Source organism: Euphorbia lathyris, chromosome 4, assembly GCF_963576675.1.
Source record: "Euphorbia lathyris chromosome 4, ddEupLath1.1, whole genome shotgun sequence".
Taxonomy (NCBI): domain Eukaryota; kingdom Viridiplantae; phylum Streptophyta; class Magnoliopsida; order Malpighiales; family Euphorbiaceae; genus Euphorbia; species Euphorbia lathyris.
This window is the reverse complement of record NC_088913.1, coordinates 36,451,729-36,464,579: the sequence shown is the minus strand read 5'-3', so window position 1 is coordinate 36,464,579 and position 12,851 is coordinate 36,451,729. Positions and strand designations below refer to the sequence as shown.

Below are 12,851 nucleotides of genomic sequence, written 5' to 3'. Positions count from 1 at the left end.
TTAAATTAAAGTTCTATAATTAGATAAAAATTAATAAATCAATTACTTTATATTAAGAGATTGTGATTATGTAGAAAAAAAAAGATAAAAAAAATATAAAATAGGAAAAATAGATGTTTTATTAATAAAACATAAAGTAAAGGGTAATTTTGGTATTTTAAAATTTATTTAGTATAGTTTGACCATTAACCTAAGCATAAGGATTAAGGAGTTAACAAAAACAAAAACTCGGAAACTATATAATTATTTCTAAAAACACAAGAACTAAGTAGTGTATTAGGTAAAAACACAGGAACCTTATAATTATTTATCCATAATTCTACACAAATACTCCAATAACCCAAATACTCATTTGGATGCTATTGGAATCTCGGGAAAAAAAATGGAAATTTTATTCGCCAAGGAACTATTTTTTATAATAAAATCCTACAAATAGACCAAAAATTCCAAGAAAATGTTAATAAATGCAAAATAAATATTTCCTTTACTTGAAATTCATTTTTACTCGAGATTCTTGGAAAGTAAGTTTTTACTTGAATTTAGTATACAAGCATTCTGACAATAGACTTGAAAAGCAACAATTACACAAAAGGATCTCGGAATAAACTTCAAAAAAATCACTAAAAATTAAAAATAACTCAAATTTCAAATCGAAATAAAAAATTCAAGAATATTTAAATCTAACTAGGAAAGCAATAAAAATGTCACTTTGTTTCTCAGAAATTACCTTTAGAGCGTGCCTCTAGTGCCGTCTTCGATTTTAATCCGCCAAATCCTTCCCGATTCCGATTTTAATACCCGAAATGAGGTAAAAATGTATGGATTATTGATTATGGATTAATCAAAACCCAAAACTTTGATTACAAAGATAGAAAATCAAAGAAAATCCTATTTCTCTTTCTACTTACTTTCTCTCTCTAAAAAAGTTCCTAAAAAATTTCTAAAAATATTTCTCGAGGTCGCCCTTGTCCCAGTTTGTAAAGGGAAACATAATGTTGAGGAGTTTCTCGAAAAAAACCAAAAAAATTATGAAAAATCTACAAAAATATGACATGGAGGTACATAACAATATCTCATTGAAATAAAATACGTAAGACATTAATGTAACCTCTCGGGGGTCTCAAAGTTCGGAATTTGTTGGGAACTTGGATCTTGACTCGTTTAATCAGACGCGAAGGTGTAAATATTTTAATAATAAAAACCTGACGAAAAATTCATGCTCACACTAGCATACTTCACTTCTATGATAACACCTTTGTTATCCACATAGCTCAAAATAATATCTTCCATGAGCCACCTAACACATTGACATAGACTACCATATCATAAGAGAGATGTTTAATTTTGGTTTGATTCGTCTCATGCCCATTCCTACAGCCTTACAAACTGTTGACATCTTCACTAAAACTAACATTCTCCCCAATTCCTTTAAAGAGTAATAACATACAATATCATTTTCATCCATTTTCACTGACTTTCAGTGACTCATTTTCTCTCTCCAATCATCATCATTCTCAACATCAGCCAATAACATGTAGAGGCACGTGTTAGGAATAATTGAAATTACGATAAACGAAAAATAAGCAAACACACAAGAATTGTTAACCCAGTTCGCCACTCGATTAGAATGACTACGTCTGGGGGCACTACCAAGCCAGGATATTTCACTATAATGAATGAGATACGGATTACAGAGAAAGAGGTTACATATATACTCCTGAAACCCTAACCGTCTGAAACCCTAATCGCCCAAAATTTTTTTTTGGGCCGATGGCCCAACAGCACGAATCAATTGGATCGCTGCAGTTGGACCCATCGCTTCAGTTGGGCCTATATATATTAGTCTCCATAAGCCCAACAGCACGAATCATCATTTGGTGTGCACACATACTCCTTTGTATTTTACCTTATAGGTGTATAAATAACAAGTTGTATTGTTTTTTTAATTAATGAGAAAGAATTGTTCTCCTTCATTCGTTTTAATTATATCTTCTTATTAGTTGTCTTATATGCTTACTTTGTTTTTTACAAAGTAATATCTATTTTATCAATATCATTTGCGACATTCTCAAAACATTAATTTTTCTTTTTCTTTCTAGACTAGAACCACTTAAACATCGGAATGTCCTTGTCGGGACCCAACCAAGAGATTCATTAAAGACTTAGCTTCATTCCGGTGTGTAAAATAGAAAGAATAGGAGAAGGATTCCTAAGTTGCTTAGGACGAATCAAAATTCCTAATTTGTGATGATTTGAATTAGGAGAAGATGGAAAAGATATGGGAAGTTGTTGACCAAAATCATGATTATTTGAGAAATGAAGAATATGGTAAATGATATAGAGATATGGTATGTTTAGTCCTTTGAGAAAATAAGACTTAATTAATTTCGGAGGAATCCAAAAGTAGTAATGAGACAAATTAGGCTTTCGTTCCCTAATTATAAACATCAATCAATCTGTCTTCCAAACTTAAATACGAAGGTAACCTCCTCTCCTCTTCTCTTCTTTCTCTTCCATCAAATTGCCAAAAACGAGACAATTTAGGTTCCCAAAGTTCACACTTTTATTCATCTCCACAGAGCATTTGTTAACCTATTGAATACACAGAACCAACTTCAGTTTTTAAAAATACTAGTAGTATTTTGAAGGGTAAAGTTAGTGACTTTGAGTGTTTTTCTCAAATGGGTTTGGTTTCTGATAATGTTAATGGGTTAATCTTCATAATGAAGCCGGCATTCTTTGTTGAATGAGCTTTACCAGTGAACAGGTTTGAAGAGAGAGAGAGAGATAGATAGATAGAGAGAGAGAGAGCTATGGTGAACAAGGAAGATATTTGTGAAGGTTGCTGTTTCCAATGCAAAGATGGAGGCTGCTTGAGGATTTGCGACTACAAGTAAGTCCCCTTTTTTAATCACTATATTTTTAACTAAAAAAATTATTTTATTTCATTGAGATATATTACAATATTCTGGAATTTTATTTTAACATTTTTATTTTCAAATAATTTAGATGTTTGCTCTGTTTGGCAAAGTAGTTGTTAGCTGTTAGCTAGCTGTTAAACTGATTACTTTTTTGTTAGTTGATTTGCTTGTTTGCTAAAACTCAGCTGATTGTTAATAGTTTTTTGTGTAAAATGATAAATAAGGACATGGTGGAGTCATTATTTGGTACTAGAGATTGAGCAATAAGCCAATTAAAAAAACTTTTAAAATGAGCTTTTTGGACCCGATAAACTCTTTCAAAGGTTTAACTAGTCAAAAAGTGGCTCAAACTTCTAATTCTACCCCAACCAAATAGGCTAGTTGCTTGGTTAGAAGATTAAAAAAAGTAGATAGAGAAAGAAATGTGAGCCACTTTAGAGGTTTTGACTAGTTAAACTTCTAGTGGTGTTTGGTGGAGAGAGATTTGAAAGAGTTTATTGGATCTAAAAAGCTAATTTTTACTCCTATTTATTACCCTCTAACCCTAAATAAAGACTTTACCATGTCTTTATTTGTCATTTTATACAATCAGTTAAGTTTTACGAAACAAATTTACGCAATCAGCTAGTCAAACAAGCTAACTAAAAAGGTAATGAGCTAACTATTTGGCAAACAGGTCAAAAGTTTCGAATATGTGATTTAAAAATAAAAAGATTCACTTACATGTGATTTTAAATAATTTTAATTTGGCTTAAACCACTATTTGGCTCTTGACCTATCCAAAATTTTGTTATTTGGCCCATGACCAATTGATTGGTCACATTTGGCCTCTGACCTATCCCAATTGGTGCAATTTCACCAAATTTAAATGGAAACTTTATATAATTGTTATTCTATTAGCACATGACGATATGTTGACACTTAAATTTGATAAATTTTAGTTTAGAGACTTGTTTTTATTTTTTAATCTAATTAATCATTTTGATATAAGAGAGTTTATATGATAAATAAACTTCAAGATATATGACATGACAAGCTCATATATCAAAATATCATTACATATGATGGAGATAACAGTTTTGTCAAGTCTCCATGTAAATTGAGTGAAATTTCATGAATTGGGATAGTTCAGGGGCCAAATGTGACCGAATAATAGATCAAGGACCAAATGACAAAATTTTGAATAGGTCAAGGGCTCAATAACACTTCAAGCGTTTTAATTTTTAGGCTTTTCTAATTTGACGTGGTTAATGATTATATTGTGGGCATTTAATTTCATAAGAGATTTTTATATTAATAAATGGATAAAGTGCAAAATTACACGTTGATAGGCAAGAGCAATTCATCATTTATTTGCATTAATTCTTATCCTAAACAATGACATATTTGAGAAAAAAATGTATTGATAATATAAAGTGTTACATAAAAAAATAACTTTAAAGCGATATCTATTTTAGAGAAAATTATTAAAACATCAGGTTCTCCGTGTCAAATGAAGAACTTTCCATATATATTTTGTCATGTATAATATAGACCCAACATGGAAAACGAAGTCCTGTTTTAGAAGGGGGTAATATGGAGTATATATTAGGTGGATATTGATAAGTGGCTTATGGTGTTTTTGGCTTGGTCTCTTGTGTAATTTATTTGTTTATATCCATGTGGCATACTTGACATCAGGGTGTATTCAAGGGTTTGAGCATTCACAGGTCGCTGAAAAAACGTAAAAAAAACATTATCATTTTTTTAAAATACTAAAAAAATATCAATTTAGCACCCATAAATCACTCAGTGAATCTTGGATCCATCACAACTTGACATACTCTTTCACTGTCAAGGCTGGACATTTAGAGCATAAAATTTGTAAAACTGGAGTTTTACCGGTGTTCAATATTGAATTTGAAGGTTCTGATACCATCTTCAACTTGGGCATAACTCTCCCCAAAAGAACCTTAAAGGGAGGACTGGTCCATATTTATAAATAACTTGTTAGCTCTATAGTTACCCAATGCCTACCTCAAGTAACCAACTAACCTCAAAGCTTAAAGCTTGCTTTTTAAGCAAATGGTTCATTGGCAAAGTGTTAGAGCTTCCAAGATCAAGTGATCAATGATTTAAATCCCCTACAATTTCATCTGATAACACATGGTAAAATTTGTCATATGAGTTATCCATGGACGTTGCACATCTCTTTCAGATAAAATGTTCTTACCTATTTTTTTTTTAAATTGTGTTTTGCATTCAGGGATTGTCTTAAAGCTTATCATCCAAATTGTGTAGAAAAAGATGATTCATTCTTGGAGTCTGAAGTTCCCTGGACCTGCAGTATGTTTCTAATAATTTCTGATATTGTTGCTTTCTCCAGAATCCCAAATTCTCCTTTATTATGATAAATTTCTTCTATTGATTGCATCATACTTACCATTTTCATTTATCCAACTCCTAATCAAAATATAAATTTTCAGGGTGGCATTTTTGCTTCATTTGCTATAATACCCCAAAGTTTCAATGCTTTTCTTGTCCAAACGCAATATGTGGACGTTGCATCTGCGAAATCGAATTTTCTGCAATTGGTCGGAATAGAGGATTATGTAAACATTGTTTAACACTTGTTGGGTGTATAGGAGTAAAGAATACATATTTACTTCAGGTATATAGATTTTTTTTTAAACATATATCAAAACTTCTTCTCACTTTTTATCATTTCGTCATTGACTGTATGCTTATTAATTTGAAGGGGAAGATAGACTTTGATGATCGAGAGACATATGAATCCTTATTTAAGGATTACTGGAAAATGGTTAAAGAAAAGGAAGGCTTAACTTCAATCCATGTCCCTGATGCAATTCAACTACCCAATATGGGTGGAAATTCTGAAGACTTGTCTGATTCGTCTGGAGCCGAAGATGAATATCAACCTACATTTAGTAATGATCATTGGAATGATAGGAAAAGACATCGAAAATTGAACAAATGTAACACAAATGGCGGGAACCTGAGTGCAATGAGAACAAAGGTGAACTCAAAGACAAACGAGTTCAATGGATGGGCATCAAATCTCCTTTCTGATTTCCTTCACTCTATTGGTAAAGCCACAACTGAAAAATTATCACAACATGATGTTTCTGACATCATTATACAATACTGCAACGAAAACAAGCTTTTTGATCCAGTGAAAAAGAATAAAGTTGTATGTGATGCAAGATTGAAGTCTCTTATAGGCAGGAAATCTGTTCAAAAGAATAGGATATACAACTTTCTCGAACCCCATTTCACTGAGAACCTTGAGCAATCAGAGGATGAGCATGAACACGTTTCAGAAGACAAGAACGAGAGTGCCTCAATATCCTTTAAAAGGCAGCGATGTTCAAGCTCAAATGTGAAACCTCAGAAAAATGAAGCCATTAATTTGGATGTGCGCCATCAAGGTTGTTTAGCATCTGTGGTCACCGAAAATATCAGGCGTCTTTACTTGAATAGGAGTTTAATAGAAGAGTTGTCAGAGAACCCTGGGACTTTTGATGATAAAGTTATAGGAAGTTTTGTGAGAATCAAATCTGATCCCTATGACTATTTGCAGAGAAATTCTCATATGCTTGTGAAAGTGACTGGTACTTCTCTCAATGATGGCTATAAATTTCGATTATCTCTTATCCAAGCTATCCTTTTATTTTCTTTAGCCAATATAGTTGGGATGTCCTTTGTCCGACCCCACCAGCTGTCTACTTCCAATAAAAAAAAAGCTATCCTTTTATTTAGTCTAATATCTTAATATTTGCAGGCATAAAGAGAACTTTAAGAACTGATGAAGTTACTAAAGATGTTCTCCTGGAAGTGTCTTGTATGTCAAAAGACATACCTATTTGCCTGCTATCAAATGATAACTTTTCCGAGGTAATATTGTTTCTCATATTTGAAAATTAAGTCTAAAAGCAATGTAGGGATATAGAACAAACATCAAAACACTAGTTTCTGAATAAATTTAGTTTTCATGAAGTATTATTTCTTGTTTGTAAATTTTGACTAGAGATTTACATAGTAGACTGGTTGCTACAGGAGTATCTGCTTGTTGAGATTTCATTGATGTAAGGTATTCTTCGATGTGGTTTCATTGATTGACAGATCAAAGGATCTACTTTGATATTTGATTCTAAGCAATGGCCTATTTTTTGAATCTTTTACCATTTAATAGCTGAATTATTTATCAACACCTTGAAAGATGATTTTTAGTGATTAATTCAATGATCATTAAACTAAATCCAAATGTAACAGTGAAGGTTATAGTAGATGTTGTTGCGAAGGTTGCCTTGCATACTTAGTTAACTTCTTTAGTCTTATTTTTCAGGAAGAATGTGAGGATTTGCGGCGAAGGGTGAAAGATGGTCGTTTAGAAAGGCTCTCTCTTGTAAGTTTTTTTAAAGTTAAGCAAATGTGTGAAGGATGTGGACCAGAAAGTCCTAGTTGGAGATAAGGATATCAAGGAACGATGGAGGTCCTATTTTGATGACTTATTTAATGGAGATCGCCAACAAGATGTTGGAGATATAAGTATCCATCACGATATGATAAATCACGAATGCCTGCGGAGAATTCAAAAGGGTGAAGTCAAAATGGCATTAAGTAAGATGAAGTTGAAGAAAGCAGTAGGACCTGATGGCATCCCTATTGAGATTTGGAGATGTTTGGGAGAAAGAGGAATCGAATGGTTGACGACGTTCTTCAACAAAATTTGGAGAAACAATAAGATGCCATCAGAATGGAGGAAAAGTACCTTAATCCCTTTGTATAAGAACAAAGGCGATGTCCAAGATTGTGCCAACTATCGGGGAATCAAATTAATGAGTCACACTATGAAACTTTGGGAGCGAGTGATCGAACAAAGGTTAAGGAGGACGGTGAAGATCTCGGAAAACCAGTTTGGCTTTATGCCGGGAAGATCAACTATGGAAGCCATCCATCTAATGAGACAATTAATGGAGCACTATCGAAATAAGAAGAAAGACTTGCATATGGTTTTCATTGACTTGGAGAAAGCATATGATAAGGTACCAAGGGAAGTACTTTGGTGGGCCTTGATAAGGAAAGGCATTTCGCGGAAATATATTGACATCATAAAGGACATGTATGAGGGAGTATGCACGAGTGTACGTACTAGTGTTGGGAAGACTGAAGAGTTTCCTATTACGATTGGAGTGCATCAAGGTTCCGCACTAAGCCCATTTCTTTTTGCCATCGTTATGGATGAACTAACAAGTTCACTTCAAGATGGTATACCATGGTGCATGCTGTTTGCAGATGATATCGTGTTGGTTGATGAGACGAAAGAAAGAGTGGAGAGGAAGCTGGAACTATGGAGACAAACTCTAGAATCTAGAGGCTTTAAGTTGAGTCGAAGTAAGACAGAATATTTGGAGTGTAAGTTTAGCGGCCGTAGGAGTAGGGAGGCAGGGACAATCACTCTAGATGGGAGAGTTGTTCAGGCCTCGGATTGCTTCCGGTATTTAGGATCTATTATCCAAACGGATGGAGAAGTAGATGGAGATGTTGCTCATAGGATTAAAGCTGGTTGGTCGAAGTGGAAGAGTGCTACGGGTTTCCTTTGTGATCCCGGCATGCCTAATAGATTGAGGGGAAAATTCTACCGGACAACAATTAGACCAGCATTGTTATATGGTACGGGGTGTTGGGCAGTGAAACATTGCCACATCCATAAGATGTCGGTGGCGGAGATGCGTATGTTGAGATGGATGTGTGGTCATACGAGAAAGGACCGGGTGCGTAATGAAATAATTAGGACAAAAGTAGGGGTCACATCTATTGAGAATAAAATGAGAGAAAACCGACTAAGGTGGTTTGGCCATGTGAGACGTAGAGCGCTTGATGCGCCGGTTAGGAGAACCGAAGAGTGGCAAAGGGATGTAGTGGTGAGGGGTAGGGGAAGACCTAAGCAAACTTGGAGGAGGGTGATCGAGAGTGATATGAGTTTACTGGGAATTGAGGAAAATATGGTAGTGGATAGGACGGATTGGAGGGAGCGAATCTGTGTCGCTGACACGACTTGACTTTCACGGTTTTATATGATGGTTCATGTTAGCCGACCCCGAATCATTTCGGGACTAAGGCTTTGTTGTTGTTGTTGTAAGCAATTTGGTAACTTTAAAGTGTACATTTGACAGCTCGAAAATTTTCCTGAACTATATTGACCAATTGTATCCTAGTTCTTCTTTTCCCCCTGCTTATAGATGTAGTTTTAGCTCTAATTGTATGCTAAATATGAAGTCTTATATGCAAAGTAAACTTTTATCTGATTAAACATAAAAAAAAATGTACCGACTTTAGAATGCTTTGACTGACAGGTGGAGTTCGAGGAAAAAGCGCTAAGTCTCCATGAGGTTATAACGAAACAGGTATACCTGCTTAATCCTCTAAAGATAAACAAACCTGGATAGTTCTTGTTCTGTTAGTTCTACCTTGTAAATACTTCTTCACCTTCATATTTTGCTTTTTTATTTTGCCACTGTGAAACTTATGATTTTGCTTTGCTGTTTCAATCTCTACTCTACAATATATGGAAGTGGATTGTGAAAGAGCTGTATAATTTGCAAAAGCTTATTGATCAGGCAAATGAGAAGGGATGGAGAAGAGAATATCCTTTTGACTTTCTAGTTTCTCATTCTATGTGTGCTGAGATTTCAGTTGTGTCAAATAGAATATGTTAACATTTAAAATGCATTTCTATTCTGAAATTTAATACTTGTTTAGAATGTATTGAGACTAATTCTTGTAAAAGTTCATAGAACCTAGAAAATCAAAGGTTTTAATAGAAAAGATAAGTTGTTTCTGATAAAACTGTTTAGATATGTTTCACATTTAGCTAATTTAAACTATATTTGCATGTCTCATTCGCTTATGCATCATAACTATATATTGCTTTCATTACCTCAATCGAAGTTTGACGAGACCCTTAACCTCCAATTTTATATACACTTCATAAGTACTTTGAAAGAAAGCTGATGCTTGAGACACCATCGGAGCAATCACGATTGTTGCATGAGTTTCCAAAAGTGATTGTAGATGAAACACAAGTTGAACCTGCTGAAAAGCAATACCCTAGGAAGGATCTCTTGCCAAAATCAGATTCTAGAGAGTTGCCTTCCACAAAAGGCTCAGGAGGTGATTTCATCTTTTCCTGCTAAATGATGTAGCAGATTTTGCAAGTTTGTAATGCTGTACTGCTTCTGATATCGTATCATCATAAGTTTATCAGTTGAAATATAATTGAATTATTATTCCTTTTTTCTTCCAGAACATGAGCAGCAATATCAAGAACCTGAATCCGAGGAACTGGAGCAACAACATCATACTGTTTCTTCACATGAAAGTAATGATAGTGGCATTCATCAAGCAGTGATTAAAAGACCTGTCATAATACAAGTAAAGGAGAGCCATCTTGAAGCATCCTATCCTGAACTTGAATCAGGACAACCAATTGCTTCTCAATCCAACTCCGGTCTTCCAGAAAAGCTAAAAAACGAGGAAAGAGATCCAACATCTGAGATGATGGAGATAAGTGACGATGAGGAGAAAGATATTGAAGATATATAATCTCTCACCAGAACCAGATTCCAGAGAGTTGCCAAAGACTTCCAGAAAAGACTCGAGAGGTGATGGCATCTTTTCCAGCCTAAATGATGTAGCAGATTTTGCAGGTCTACAATACAACTTCTTTAGCAATATGTGTTTGCTTATTGTATGATCGTAAGTTTATCAGTTGAAATATAACTGAAATAGTATTCCTTTTCCTTTTTCTTTTTCCAGAACATGAGCATCAATGTCAAGGACCTAAATCTGAGGATGTGGAGCAACAACATCATACTGTTTCTTCTCATGAAAGGAATGATGGCGACATTCATCAAGCAGTGATTAATGTACCTGTCATAATACAAGTAAAGGAGAACCATCCTGAACTTGTATCAGGACAACCGGTTGCTTGTATTCCCGGAGCTCAGTCCAACTCCATTCTTCTAGAAAGGCTGAAGAACAAGCAAAATGGACCGGGACTTCAGTCTATTGAGATAAGTGATGATGACGAGGAGCAAGATAATCCCATCGAAGTGAGCAAGAAAACAGTGGATGATCCCAATTCTTGCTTATGGTACTGTATGAGTCCACAATGTATCAAAGCCGGACCTTACTCAATGTCCCTGCTTAAGGCATGGAGTGATGCTTTTCCCAATGAAATGACATTCAAGGTTTGGAAGGCCAACCAGAGCCCCAGAGAAGCTATTTTCCTGACAGATGCAATTCGCCAGTTTCACATGGGAAGTAGATAAGTTTGAGTTTGTTCTAGAAACAAGAATCTGACGCCAGGTGATTGCTTCTTTTTTAGCATAGTGTAGAGCCCATACCACAGTTTTGTTAGTTACATACACCAGTTTGGGAACGTTCTTGAGAAACCAAACTGGGTAAATAGCTGCCATAGAAAGAGCAAATGTAACTAATCATTGTTGAAGCTTTCATGATATTTGCAACTAACCCAAAAAATCACATGATTTTTATGCCTTGTGATATGACTTCCTCTTTTTTTTTAGGATTCTGTAGAGGAGAATACCTAAATTTGGCCCTGATTATTTGTTATTTTGCTCCTGTATTCAGATTTTGGCATATTTAACCCCATCTATTTTAACATTTCTCAAAATTTGATTATTGACACAGTTCCTTCATGTAATGGTGCCTGTATTTAGGAACTGCTAATCAAAGGCTAATTTTTACAAATAAAAATTAAAGTACAATGGGTCAAATGTGCTAAACTTGAAGTAGAAGAAGAAGAACAACAACAACAAAGCCTTAGTCCTGAAATGATTCGGGGTCGGCTAACATAAACCATCATATAAGACCGTGAAATCAAGTCGTGTCAGCGACACAAATTCGCTCCCTCCACTCTGTCCTATCCACTACCATATTTTCCTCAATTCCCAATAAACTCATATCACTCTCGATCACCCTCCTCCAAGTTTGCTTAGGTTTTCCCCTACCCCTCACCACTACATTCCTTTGCCACTCTTCGGTTCTCCTAACCGGCGCATCAAGCGCTCTACGTCTCACATGGCCAAACCACCTTAGTCGGATTTCTCTCATTTTATTCTCAATAGATGTGACCTCTACTTTTATCCTAATTATTTCATTACTCACCCGATCTTTTCTCGTATGACCACACATCCATCTCAACATACGCATCTCCGCCACCGACATCTTATGGATGTGGCAGTGTTTCACTGTCTAACACTCCGTACCATATAACAATGCTGGTATAATTTCCGTCCGGTAGAATTTTCCCTTCAATCTATTAGGCATGCCCGGGTCACAAAGGAAACCCGTAGCACTCTTCCACTTCGACCAACCAGCTTTAATCCTATGAGCAACATATTCATCTACTTCTTCATCCATTTGGATAATAGATCCTAAATACTGGAAGCAATCTGAGGCCTAAACAACTCTCCCATCTAGGGTGATTGTCCCTGCCTCCCTACTCCTATGGCCGCTAAACTTACACTTCAAATATTCTGTCTTACTTCGGCTCAACTTAAAGCCTCTAGATTCTAGAGTTTGTCTCCATAGTTCCAACTTCCTCTCCACTCCTTCTTTCGTCTCATCAACCAACACAATATCATCTGCAAACAGCATGCACCATGGTATACCATCTTGAAGTGAACTTGTTAGTTCATCCATAACGATGGCAAAAAGAAATGGGCTTACCAAAATGAAAAATTGTACAAATGCCAAATGTACCAAATGTGAAGAAGGGACAAAATAGTAAATTGGCCAACTACAAAACTGCTAACCAAATAGCATGATTGTGTTCAATTCATAATCTGAAACAATAATGACATACAAATCCTTGCAATTATGTGTCACGATTATTAGAGTAAT

The 12,851-nt window shown here is 35.1% G+C and overlaps 1 protein-coding gene across 1 annotated transcript; it reads left to right on the top strand.

Moving 5' to 3' along the window:
- Positions 1–2,724: 2,724 nt before the first annotated feature.
- On the top strand, positions 2,725–11,254 carry LOC136227134 (uncharacterized protein At5g08430-like). Its single transcript, XM_066015832.1, has 11 exons — positions 2,725–2,893; positions 5,167–5,246; positions 5,387–5,547; positions 5,659–6,532; positions 6,703–6,815; positions 7,267–7,326; positions 9,278–9,328; positions 9,497–9,567; positions 9,907–10,094; positions 10,228–10,491; positions 10,740–11,254. Exons 1-11 carry the CDS (start codon positions 2,814–2,816, stop codon positions 11,252–11,254), a joined length of 2,457 nt encoding a protein of 818 aa, XP_065871904.1. The 5' UTR covers positions 2,725–2,813.
- Positions 11,255–12,851: the final 1,597 nt, after the last annotated feature.